General features: G+C 37.7%; 1 protein-coding gene across 1 annotated transcript in view; it reads left to right on the forward strand.

Annotated features, from left to right (window-relative positions):
- Positions 1-12311, forward strand: part of ZNF385D (zinc finger protein 385D) — a 169201-nt gene that overhangs the window by 142997 nt on the left and 13893 nt on the right. Inside the window, exon 4 of the mRNA XM_019663737.1 lies at positions 8150-8386. Within this exon, the coding sequence (XP_019519282.1) occupies positions 8150-8386 (237 nt within the window). The remainder of the gene's footprint in view (positions 1-8149; positions 8387-12311) is intronic.

Consider the following 12311-nt stretch of genomic DNA (forward strand, 5'->3'; position numbering starts at 1 on the left):
GAAACCTTGCCTTCTGAAGGACAGCCTAAGTACACACACACACACACACACACACACACACACACACACACACACACACATATATACACACACTTGCTAAAAACTTAAAATTTGGAAATTTTACATAAAACTTTTTGGCTTTTATCAAAATAATCATCAAAGCATCTGGTAAAGCTGAACCTGTATGTCTAAAATGCCAGGAACTGATTGGAGTGGTATAATGAGCTACTCCTTTTGTGTGCTCTCTATTTTACCACAGTCACTAATAGTAGCATTGTCAATTGCAGTGCTTCATTCATTTACATCTCCTGCCTTTTCCTGTTGCCTTGTTGTGCATGCATGTGAGTTTGTGTGTGTATGACTCTTGCCTAGTTTTATACCTGCTCTAACTTGGTGAAATCTCATTTCAAGCTAGAGAGGTCCATTTTGAGGCCAAGGACCTTTTCAGACATGTAAGGTTTGAAGACATAAAGTAGGTCTCCACATTGGTTGGCCAACTGTTGGAGCCTGTTTAACTCCTCAGGGGACTGGGCAATTCCTTGGAACCCACTGTGCTTCAGGAGCATCTGATTTCTCTCCTGCTTGGATCTATCCTTCTGCCACTCCTCTTGCTCATTAGCTCCACTCTCAGTTGCATGACCCGAGTCAAGCCTTCTTTGACCTGGTCCTGATAGCCACTGCCTTCTGAGGGCTTCTGCAACCCTATGGTTACCTGGAAACCTTATTCTCTAGGCTTTTAACCCCAAAACTTTAGTCACTGATAGTAATAGACTAAATTTCTGAAAAAGTATCCCATGAAGTGCAAGTTAGTCCGACGTGACCCTCACAAATCACATGATCCTTCTGAAAAATGGCTACTCCCAACAAAACCAATCTGTCCTGGCTTCAAGAAGGAAGTTTAAAGATGAATCACCTTTTTTTAAAAAACAGGCTCTGTCTCAAATACTTTTCATCAGGATAATTTCAGTTTTAATCTTCATGTGGTATACATGGCACAAAGTGAGTTCAATAGATAACTATTATTAGTGTATATGAACCTACTCCTGATGTTGCCTCAAACAGATCATAGATTGGGTAGCTTTGGGAAGCATCTCAAAAGTTGCAGTTTGATATTTTTATTTTATATGTTTTTGAAATCTCTTGCCTTTCTATAATTTCTAATGCATGCAAAACATGGGACATTTAGTTCAAATGATGTAAAAGTAGAAAGAATTAGGCATAGATGCCTTAGAACATTAAGAGTTTTATTCACGTCACTATAGGACAGACTATTCCTCTTGATTATAAAAGTACAGTGGATAACTCTCTGCATGGCATAAAGCATTGGAAGTGTGATAAATCAGTTTGAAGCACAACTTATTTTTCTAATATTTTCTAGCGATACTTTCTCCTGTTCATCCTCCTCAAAGAGAGCAAATCCAGGTTCCTTTCACCCTCATTATATTAGAGCCCTACCACTCTTTAGTATACAAACTATATTGCGCGTATTTATTCACCTCCAGTGATTAGCACGGGACCTGACACATGAGGATTCAACCAAGCCCACCCCCAAGGTTTCAGAGCCAAGCCTGGAGTACACATTGAGACCATATGCCGTTCAGCTAAATATTTACAAGTTATACCTCAAGCTTCACCTAGTAGCCCCACAGGCTGACTCACCTGAGTCATCCCTGAGTCCTACCAAGCAGTACCCCAGGTCTGCAGGGACAGGGAGCAGCTGTTCCCAAAGCCAGGACACTGGGTGATGACTGGACCCACCCACATCAGCTGGAGGAGGGGTTCTTTCTCCCCTGAATCCTCATTTTGTGGATTCAGAATTTCCAGGCAGTTTGAAGCCCTTCCTATACCATCATAGCAGAGGGGAGGGAGTGAATGTTTTAGGGGGAACTGTGCTTAAACATACACTTTGATGATTTAAGGCAGTCAAATTTAAACAAACCAATCTCCTTTTCTGATTTCCATATAGAGTCCGTGATCTCCTCCCCTCCTCAATGTACCTAGCCACACATGCACACACAGAGACACACATAGACACACAGAATCATAAACATACATACCACAATCTTGTGAACTTTCAGACTCTATACTCTGACCTTTGCAGCACCCAGTTCAGCTCTCCCTTCCATTTCCTACAATTCCCATTCACTCAATCGGTAATCAAATGCTCTAAAAACTCTTTTACAAGATCAAAAGACAAAAATACACTTTTGTTTCAGTGGCTTGTGGTATGTGGAGCCCTCAAAAGCACAGAGTCCAATGCAAGGACTATTTCTGCCTGGGTCTAAGAGTGGGGTATTGTGTTCAATAAATGTTGGTTAAATTAAATTAAATCCATAGGACTGATACCACCAGTAGTAATTTGTAAAAACTTGTGTTTTTTCTGTTTTTTTTTTGTTTTTTTTTATCATGAAGCACCCTTTTATACTTGAGAGTGTCAGCATATTTAAGAAGAAGCAGCTGTTCTACCCACTTGCTAGCAAGCCTGGGTGAGACAAATTCACACAGGGAAGAAGGAAATAAATAGTATATAATTCTGAGTCTTCAATCTACAGGAAAACATGATGAGCATCTTGGGTTCATAATATTAATTCCTGTTACTTAGGAGAAAACTTAAATAACTCACCTCTGGCTTCCCACTTGGATTATGAGGTCTGTAACTAGAATATTTTTTTTTTTACCCAGACCATGTTATCTACCTGCTCTGGAATTATTATCTGGAATTCAAGTTACTGGTATTTTTGAGAACCTTTTGTTATGCTTTGTGGGTTTTTAAAAAGTACTTACAGTGTTTTTATATAAGGATGAGAACCACAAATGGGCCACTCTGTCGTTCTCCACTAAATCCCTATTCCACAAAGTATTAGCAGCCTGTTTTGATGCCAAAGCCAAACTGTGACAGTTACAATAATGAATGTTTGCTATTGGGCACTGGTAAATAGCACAGAAATGCAAACCCAAATTATCTCAAACCTTTCTCTTCCCACTGAGCTGCACCCATTATTTTCAGCTCCCTCTCACATATATTGTTCCTAGAGGGTCCTTGGTTGCCTAGTGCCAAGAAATTTGAATTCGCCTTTGGGGAATATTAAGAAAAGGGAATTACTATTCTAGTTTTTCATCTTTAAAAAAAAACAAAAGAAAAAGATGCCTGTGTGTACTCTTACCATTTTGCACACAAGGTTATTGGGGAGCGATAGGTTTTTCCATTCTCCCCTTCTCCTACATGGATTCCAGGAACTTAATTCTTTAGCATAAAAACAGATGATTGGACATACATAATCGGCTCTGGCTTAGGCCATGGTTAGTTCCTTTTAAAGTCAAATTTTTAAGATGCTATCTTCAAACATGCATAATAAATCATAACCAGTGTGAATTAACTGAAAGGGAGGTAGTCAGTTCTTTTATGAAAAAATAAAAATTTAGCAATAAAAAATAAATGAAGAGCATGTGCTTCTGAGTCAGACTGAGTTGAGATCATTGAGCTACAGCTGGCAGCTCTGGGTTTGGGCAAGTTCCCAAACCTCTCTATACCTCAGTTTCTTCTCTAGGTGGGGATAACAATGGTATGCCCCTCTTAGGTTTTTATGAGGATTGAATGAGGTAATACCTATAAATGCTTTAAAAGTGCTTCCACAGTCATTATCTGTAATTGTTCTGTTCATTCATTCATTCGTTTGTTTGTTTTCTTTCAATACATACTTATTGAGTGCCTTTTTTAAGCCAAGTATAAGTGCAAGGATATAGCAATGAATAAAATGTGTTAAGGATTAAGTTTATTATTGTTATTTCAAGTCATTATGGGATGTATCATAAAGCACTTTAGTACATGATGGATATTTGGCTTTCTCATCCTTGGTGGCTTAATATAGAACCTAGCACAAAATAGCTGCTTAATAAATGTCGGTGGAATGACGTTTGAACACATATTGCAATGTAGGATAAGAAGCACTGGATTTGGAATTGGGAGATGCAACGTCAAGTCCCACTTTCTCCCCTAGAGCACGATGTGACCCTGACAAATTTACTGAAATTTCCTATCTAAAAACCAAGAAAACTATACGATAGCTTCTGACTATGTTCTAAGATCCCTTCTGACTATGATTCTACAAAGTAGCTAAAACGATGCACTATTTGTTGACTGGTTATAATTCTATTTTTTTAGTGTAATAAGCTTTTTTTTTTTTAATAAATTGGTAGGATATTTTTTTTTTTTTTTTTTTAAAGATTTTTATTGGGAAATTGGGGGGATGGGAACAGTGCTGGGGAATTGGGGAAAGGGGAACAGACAAGTTGCTGTCGTTTTGTTCTTCAGTCTAGTTGTGGAGGACGTTGCTTCACTGGCCCAAGTTGGCACCATCATTGCGCTCTTCTCTGGCGAGGCAGATCAGTCGCCGGCCTCTGGACAGCCGCTCACTGCGGCTGCTGGCCGCTCACGCTGCAAGCTTTTAATTTTAGAATAGATTTGCAGAAAAGTTGCAAGAACATTACAGAGGGTTCCTGTATACCCTGCACCTAGTTTCCTTTATTATCAACATGTCGCATTCCTAAGGTACATTGTCATTTGTCAAAACTATTGAGCCAATATTGATACATTATTATTAACTAAAGTCTGTACTTTATTCAGATTTCTTAGTTTTTATGTAATGTTCCCCCTCCCCCCCCTTTTTTTTTCTTTTTTCTTTTTTTGCCCCAGGATCCCAACCAGAATACATTATATGTAGTAAATGTCAATTTAAACTCTTCTGGACCATGACAGTTTCTCAGACTTCCTTGTTTTGTTGACCTTGACAGTTTTGAGGACTATTGGTCAGGAATTTTGTAGAATGTCTATAAATTTAGAGTTTTTTTTGTTTGTTTGTTTGTTTTTTGCTTTTCTCACGGTAATAAAGGAGTTATGAGTTTGGGGGAGGAAGATCATAGAGGTGATTCTCATCCCATCATATTGAGTATATGCTTTTATCATGATCACTGATTTGGGTTTCTGTTTTAATGAGTGAATAAGAGTTATATGTAATTGTAATTTAGTATATCATATTAAGGAAAATCTCTTTGCTATATGTCATTTTCTATTCAATTCATAAAATAGTTGGTTCTCTTTGAATACGGCTTAATCTTAAAATATATTTACCTTATTTATTTATTTTTTTAATTTTAAAAAGTCCCCTTTACTACTTATAAATGAAATGTAAGTGAAAAATCCATGTCTGGTTACAAATTGATAGTAACCTTACCTTTATGGACTCAAGATCTATGTATTAAATTTAAGATGAAAAATATAACTGTATTACTTTCAGGTTTACTGCCAATGATAATAACAGATCTGTGCTCAGCTATGTAGTCTAAAGGATGCAACAAAGTAGAAGCATCAGAAGTTAAGCCTTTGGATACTAATTCCCCTAAGCCTGTCTCATGCAAGGGACTTGCCTTAAGAAATGTTAATGCTTCACTAAGCCCTAGGCATAGAGAATCTGGTATCTCTAATCTTGTGGCATCTTTAGTATAAATATACATTATCCTCTGGCATTAGGAAAGACGCTAATGCAGCTGTCACCGGGATTGGAAGATTCATGGTTTTCTTTATTCTATACTTTTGTTATGAATTTCACTATACATAGGGAAGTCGGTTTAGGATTGCTGTGCACCGTTTTCAAATCAAGACAAAATAAACATGGCCAACCCAGAGGAGGATTTGTTAGGAGGGTAGAACTAGGACTATCTTTACTTAGATTTCAATATAATAATACCCATAGTAGCACATTCTAGCTCCAGCATGTGGCCACGCTAAGTTCAAATATCTGTATTTACAGTTGTCACTCCACATAGAGCTGATCGTAAGAAAAAATGAATTGTTTTGGCCCACTGGTGTTGGTGACCTGACTGTGGAGAGTCACTATCATGACCAATGGTATCATTCACATTTTGCTTTTCAAAATCCCTGATTTCTTCCGTCCATGGAGCACTTTCCCCTCGCATACCATATAGTACTTGTGCAGCCTTGGGAAATTTCCTTAACTTCTTGGATTTCCTCATTTGCACAAGTTTGTGTGACGGTTAAATGAAATTATGTATATAAAACGCTTAGCAAATTAGTCATTTGTTATTTATTCACATACGTATGCTTTCAATCATTTCTGGCTTGTTAGTAGGAATGAACAGCCACCACACTATCTTCAAGTAGTCATTGTGTTTTATGCCATATCTAGGTTCTCAGAAATATTTTCTGGCTATTACTCGATATTTCAATTTTAATCAGGCACCTTATTAGGCAAGTAAAAACTAATCAGGAAATAGACCCCTCAGTGTTCAAAAGGATTAATGAGTTCTGATGGAAAAATTGGTATTACAGTAATTTTATTTATTTTCCTCTAGCCAGGAGAGACTGATTTTTTTTTTTCTTCTTTAACATGGTTGGCAGATCATTTCCATGACACTCAAGGAGGCTTACTTGATGATCTTAGCAGCTAAAAGAAGTGATTAAAAGTGTGTGAAGTGTCAGGCAAAGGAAATAAGATCCAGATGAATTGTTTTATATAACAGCTCTCAACACAGACCTCATTTCTCTTCTTATTGACTAGTGTTTCTGACGCCATATTTGGGAAAGAAGCCATAATCAATCTCACCTGTATTTCCACCTCTATATCAGGATCAAAGGGGATATCCAAGTTAAAAGGCATCCTGTAACTGTAATCAACTCTTGAGAGTATGAGCTTTACAAGAAGTGAACGTTTATGAGGACAACATTTCATTGCAGGCAGACTACTGTCCTTCATCGTCACCACCCAATCCATTTATCATGGACTTTTCAGTGTGGCATTAGGTAGTGACAACAGCAGCATGTGGAATGAGAAACACTTGCAAGAGCAGCTGTAGCTGGACAGACAGCATGGGAATATGGTGAATAGGAGATTAAGAACCAGCCAGTCAGGAGGCAGAATACATAGCATAAGAGTAGAAAGGATATGAGTATAGAGCTCATTTACAGTTTGTTGTTGGATATGCAAACATTATTAACAAACATCATGGTAATTGGCATATTTGAAATGAGAGCTATGTACTCATATACCCAAGTGAAGTTAGGACAAGGTAGTTTCACTTAGAGGTTGACCTCTCCAGATTTAGATCAGACTTTGGAGCCAGAGGGTTGTAAGGTTATAATGTATCAACATTTTCATGGTCATCGAACTCTTGAAACCATTTGACATTAACAGTCTGTGAATTCCTTGTAAAGAGTGGCCATTGATATTTGAATACTATGTCACAAACTCCCAGAACACAGTCTGGTACAAAACATGCATTTAATAGATATGCCATACTAGAATTACTTTTATTTGTATATTGATGATTTTTGTACCTGGTATTGAATATACAACTCTTTGTAAATAGGGCCATGATTGTCTTAATTATTGAAATGGACAAAGCAATATATCATCAGGGTTCCATTTTTTTTTTCTTTTGCACAAGAATGTACAACAAAATTAGTTTTTTTTAATTAAAGAAATGTGAAAGGAAAACAGAAAGAGTAGTAAATAAAAATATCTTTAAAGTATTTATCCTCTAATTAATTATTTTAAAAGCCATCTGTGTAGAACTATATGTATACATCGTATAATACAACGTAAAGATTATTTTACTAAGGCCATATGTTAACAAGAGAAAGTTTTGGGTATATTTATTTATCTCATAGAAAAAAATGTAAAGTGTATTTGTATATTTTCAAGAATCGTCTGAGTGTTTTATATCAGTACACGAAACTACATGTGCTCATCTATACAAAGTTCTTCATGAGGTAATTCACTCACAGTTGACAAGCAGCAATTGCTAGCTGCTCTTATCACTATTAGCAAAATGTATTATTAGTGAGATGGCTGCTTAGCTCAGTTAGTTAGAACGCATTGCTCATAACACCAAGGTCGTGGGTTTGATCCCCACATGGGCTAATGAGCTGCGTGCACCCTCCACAACTACAATAGATTGAAACAACTACTTGACTTGGAACTGATGGGTCCTGGAAAAATACACTGTTCCCCAATAAAAAATAAATAAGATTGGCTTATTAAAAAAAAAAAGTGTTATTAGTGATACATGTCCAAACAGGTAAAGGTAACACCACTGTTTGTCCCTCTTTTTTTCTACGCTATTTTGAACGCAGACAGTACCACAGGGACACCAGCAATATCAACGACCACTGTGGAAATTCGCAAAAGCAGTGTTATGACAACTGAGATCACCTCTAAAGTGGACAAAAGCCCCACAACAACGACAGCCACTGGCAATAGCTCGAGTCCTCCTACGGAGACTGAGGAAGAAAAGGCAAAACGGCTTCTTTACTGTTCGCTATGCAAGGTTGCTGTCAACTCCGCCTCACAGCTGGAGGCACACAACAGTGGTGAGATGCAGCAAATTCTTTTCTGTCTCAACAGCTCTACAATTATCTGTCTCTGAATAGATTAGATCTTTTGCATCAGGGGACAAAGAGGTGGCAGAAAACTGGCAATTATTACATGAAATCCATTAACTATTCAAAAATAAAAATGACATGCAAAGTGTCATTTACATGGGGTCAAGAGAGGGTTTCCAGGGCGCCTGTGCTGTGTTGTGTATGTGTTTGTATGTATGGATGTGTGTGTGTGTATGTGCATGTGTGTGTGTGTGTGTGCACACGTGCGTGCATGCATTGATGTGCCATTAAATATTAGAAAATAAAGTAAAATATAATTCTAACATATAAACTTTGCATTTATTTATTTCTAGGTTGATAAGTACTTCCATGCATTTGCTTCTAAATGAAGTTTTCTAAAGTTATACCAATAATATAGTTGCAAAATTTGGTTGCATAACTCCATGTACTTTTGGTTAAAACCCTCAGTTTTTATGGAAACTGATATTATTTGGGGTAGATCTACATGACCTAGACAATTAAACTTAAGAAAGTGCTTGTTATGGGCAGCCGTTGAGGCATGATTTTTACATGTAATAATTTATTGACTCTTTCTGACAACCTAAAGATACTATCCCTCTTATTTAATTGAGGCTCAGAGAAGGCACGTGATAACTTAAGTGACTGAGCCATAATTCAAACCCAGATCTCGCTAACACAAACACTAAACTTTAATATAGCAAAACAGAAAATACTGATAAGCCAGAATGAAATACTTTCCTAATATATTTTAAGTTCATCCACCTGTTTGATGTCAAGATGTTACATATATCTAGATCTGTACTTACCTATCCATCCATCTCTCTCTCTGTATATCTATATATAGAGATAATATTGTGTTTATTTTGTTTTGTTTGTTTGTTTATGCCCTGCCTGAGATTTTAGCCAGCCCTTTGGCCCAAGATCAGCTATTCTCTAAAAGACTGGGCTCTTGCCAGGACTCTGTCAGCAGTCACAATAGTGAAAGAATCATTTGTGAATCATACCCTAAGTGAACATTACAGCTGTATGCTGACTGAGTCATTGACCAATCATTGTGCTGCACTAGTAATAGTCAAGTATTGACTTCAAGACTCTAAGGGAGTAATTGCAGAAGGAGAACAATCCTTGCAGCACATACCTTCCTCCTGCATACAACAGTATTTGTACTCAGGGAGAGGTTATGAGTTCAGGGGCTGAGAAACACAGACAGGCATCTGGCCCCAAGTCAGAATCTATACCATGCACATTAGCCTTGTGTTTACTCATAAATACATTCTTCCCGTATGCACAATAATTGGGAGAGCATAAATATCACTGAAAGTCCATTTATTTCTCAAGAATTCTTGATCCTTTTGCATAGTGACTGAGAAACAGGTTCATGGAGGCGGGGCACAGACCATACCCTTTGAGGTTAGAGTTAATTATTAAGAATTTGGATATCCTTCCTGAATCTTTATCAGAAACGTCTAATTAAGAAGCAATGTGAAATCACTTATTTAATTATATCACATCAGGTCGACATGTTTTATATTAGAAGCCTGTGGTCTTCATCTCTGCTTTGTGTGTGTCAGAATTACCTGTGGAGCTTTAAAAAATATATTCACCCATGGCACTTTAAAAAATATATGTTCATATATTTTATATGAATATAAAATATGTTTATATATTATATAAGTATATATATATTTATTTAAATATATTTTAAATATAAATGTATGTTTGTATATAAAAATATATATTTCCTATATCCAGGGATTCTGATTTATTATATATCCAGGACCTGGGATGCTACAGTGTTTGGGACCATTAAAAAAAAAACTTACAAACATTGTAGAGTCAGAGCTGAAAACTACTATAACCATTTCGTCTGATGGTTTGGTGGTAAATGTGGTTGTCACCCTTACTGACTTGAGTCGCTTTATAGGGGTGTCCCTTTCAATCCCTCAGTTAGTCAGGGGACTGCAGCCACTCTCCTTCCCTCAAAGCTGCTGCGCGGGTTTCCCTATCCCTGTATTTTCCTTCCTATGTCAGAGATCTTTTTCCAGGGTCGAGCGCAAAGCTCATTTTAGGCCTCACCCTAGACTTGCATGAGCCAATTGTGCCAGAACTGGAGATGGCAAAGGAGGAAGAAAAGATGCACAAGTAGGTGCTCCTGGACCCCACTCCGTGCGCCATTTTTGAGCTCCAAATTCAGTTCCGGTACTTGTAACACCAGTGTTGTGAGGCTCGTTGGGTCTGGGACTTCCTCTCAGTGTAGATGAAGCTGCGTACAGTCCTCCCTGTATCCAGACCACTGCCACTTGTGCACTGGCATCCTGCCTCTGTCCCTTAGGGTCTAGTATGAGGACACCCGTGGGGTTTTATTTCATGCTCACTCTCCTGTCGAGAATAGGAATAGGAGTTGCAGGATTAGTTTAGGAGCCATCAGAAGCAGACTCTGAGACAAGGATTTGAGGGCAAATAGTTTTTAGGGGATGTGAAGGAAACGGGTTAGGGCTGTGGGAAGAGGGAAGGGTGCCTCACGTAGCCAGTTACCAACGTGGGCGACTGGGGCTCACCAAACCCAACCCACACACCTCACGGCTCACACTCTGTTTCACTGTTTGAAACATAAAAACTTCAAGTGTTCACATAGAAAGACAGAATCGAATTAATTCAAACACTGTTTCTTCATCTTCACAATCACTGTGCTGCCATTGTTTATTTATAATCTATTGTTTACATTAAAAAATATAGATAGTACCACAGGGGTTGAATGCATGAATTGCAGCCTTTGTGAGCTCAGAGGATTTCAAAATGTTAGGAACTTACTAATGAAACAAAAGCTTATAGCCAAATCCATGTGTGTCGGGGGCTGACTGTATCATGGAGAGTTCTAGAAATTAATTTCCATGTATCATATGATTTGTAGTGTGGGATAAGTAATAAAATGTGCTAATTGAACCTATATGAAATCTTAACAGCAACCACATCAATTAGTTAGAATATAGACCAACAAAATACTTTTAGTGAGCAGTCGTTCGTCACTGACATTTAGAGTTGCCAGCTAGTGGAAAGCAGATTACCTTTTGAAATCCATTTGATTTGTTTTCTAGTTCTCTGTAGTGTATGCCCTTCTGACCTGCACTCAGAGCAGACCATGTTGGTGCCCCACTGCCCCCCACACTTATCCCCATCCCTCCAATAGAACTTTAAAGAACTTCTCTGCTTTCTTCTAAACCAGATATTAGGAAACCACTGTTAAGGTTGGACTGTGTTTTCCAGGGAACCAGGTTTAAAGGCCAATTGTGATCAGAAGCAACCAGGATTCAGGGTGGGGAGATGCGTTCTTTCCATCCAAATTGTAATTTGAAGTATTTGTTTTTTCTCCTTTAGAAACACATTATATATATAAAATAAAGCCAGTAGCACTGAGTTAAATTATGCATTCATGGTCTGCTCGTGGGAAGCTAATGACCTTTCAAAACATGTTTTTCTTTTAATCTTGGAAAATGCTTTCTTAATCATAAATAGATTTTGGGAATACAGCTTCCCTTAAACACTGTTTGTGGTATGGTTCAGTAGAAAGGACTAGAAAAGATCAGACCTAGTTTTTACCTCAGATCTGCAGAAAACTTTTTTATGTGAATCTGGGTAAGTAAATTGTCCTCTTTGGGCATCTCTCTATCTCCCTCTCTTCTCTCTCTCTCTCTCTCTCTCTCTCTCTTTCTCTCTCTCTCTCTCTCTCTCTGAGTTAAGAGGCCATACGGCACTTTTTAAGGATCAAATATTGTGGCATGATTATTAGTAAAACCACAGCTGCTGCTACCATTATTCAGAGATCAATTGTATCTAATTTTCTTTCTTTCTTTCTTTCTTTCTTTCTTTCTTTCTTTCTTTCTTTCTTTCTTTC

Source organism: Hipposideros armiger, unplaced genomic scaffold (genome assembly GCF_001890085.2).
Source record: "Hipposideros armiger isolate ML-2016 unplaced genomic scaffold, ASM189008v1 scaffold_403, whole genome shotgun sequence".
Taxonomy (NCBI): Eukaryota; Metazoa; Chordata; class Mammalia; order Chiroptera; family Hipposideridae; genus Hipposideros; species Hipposideros armiger.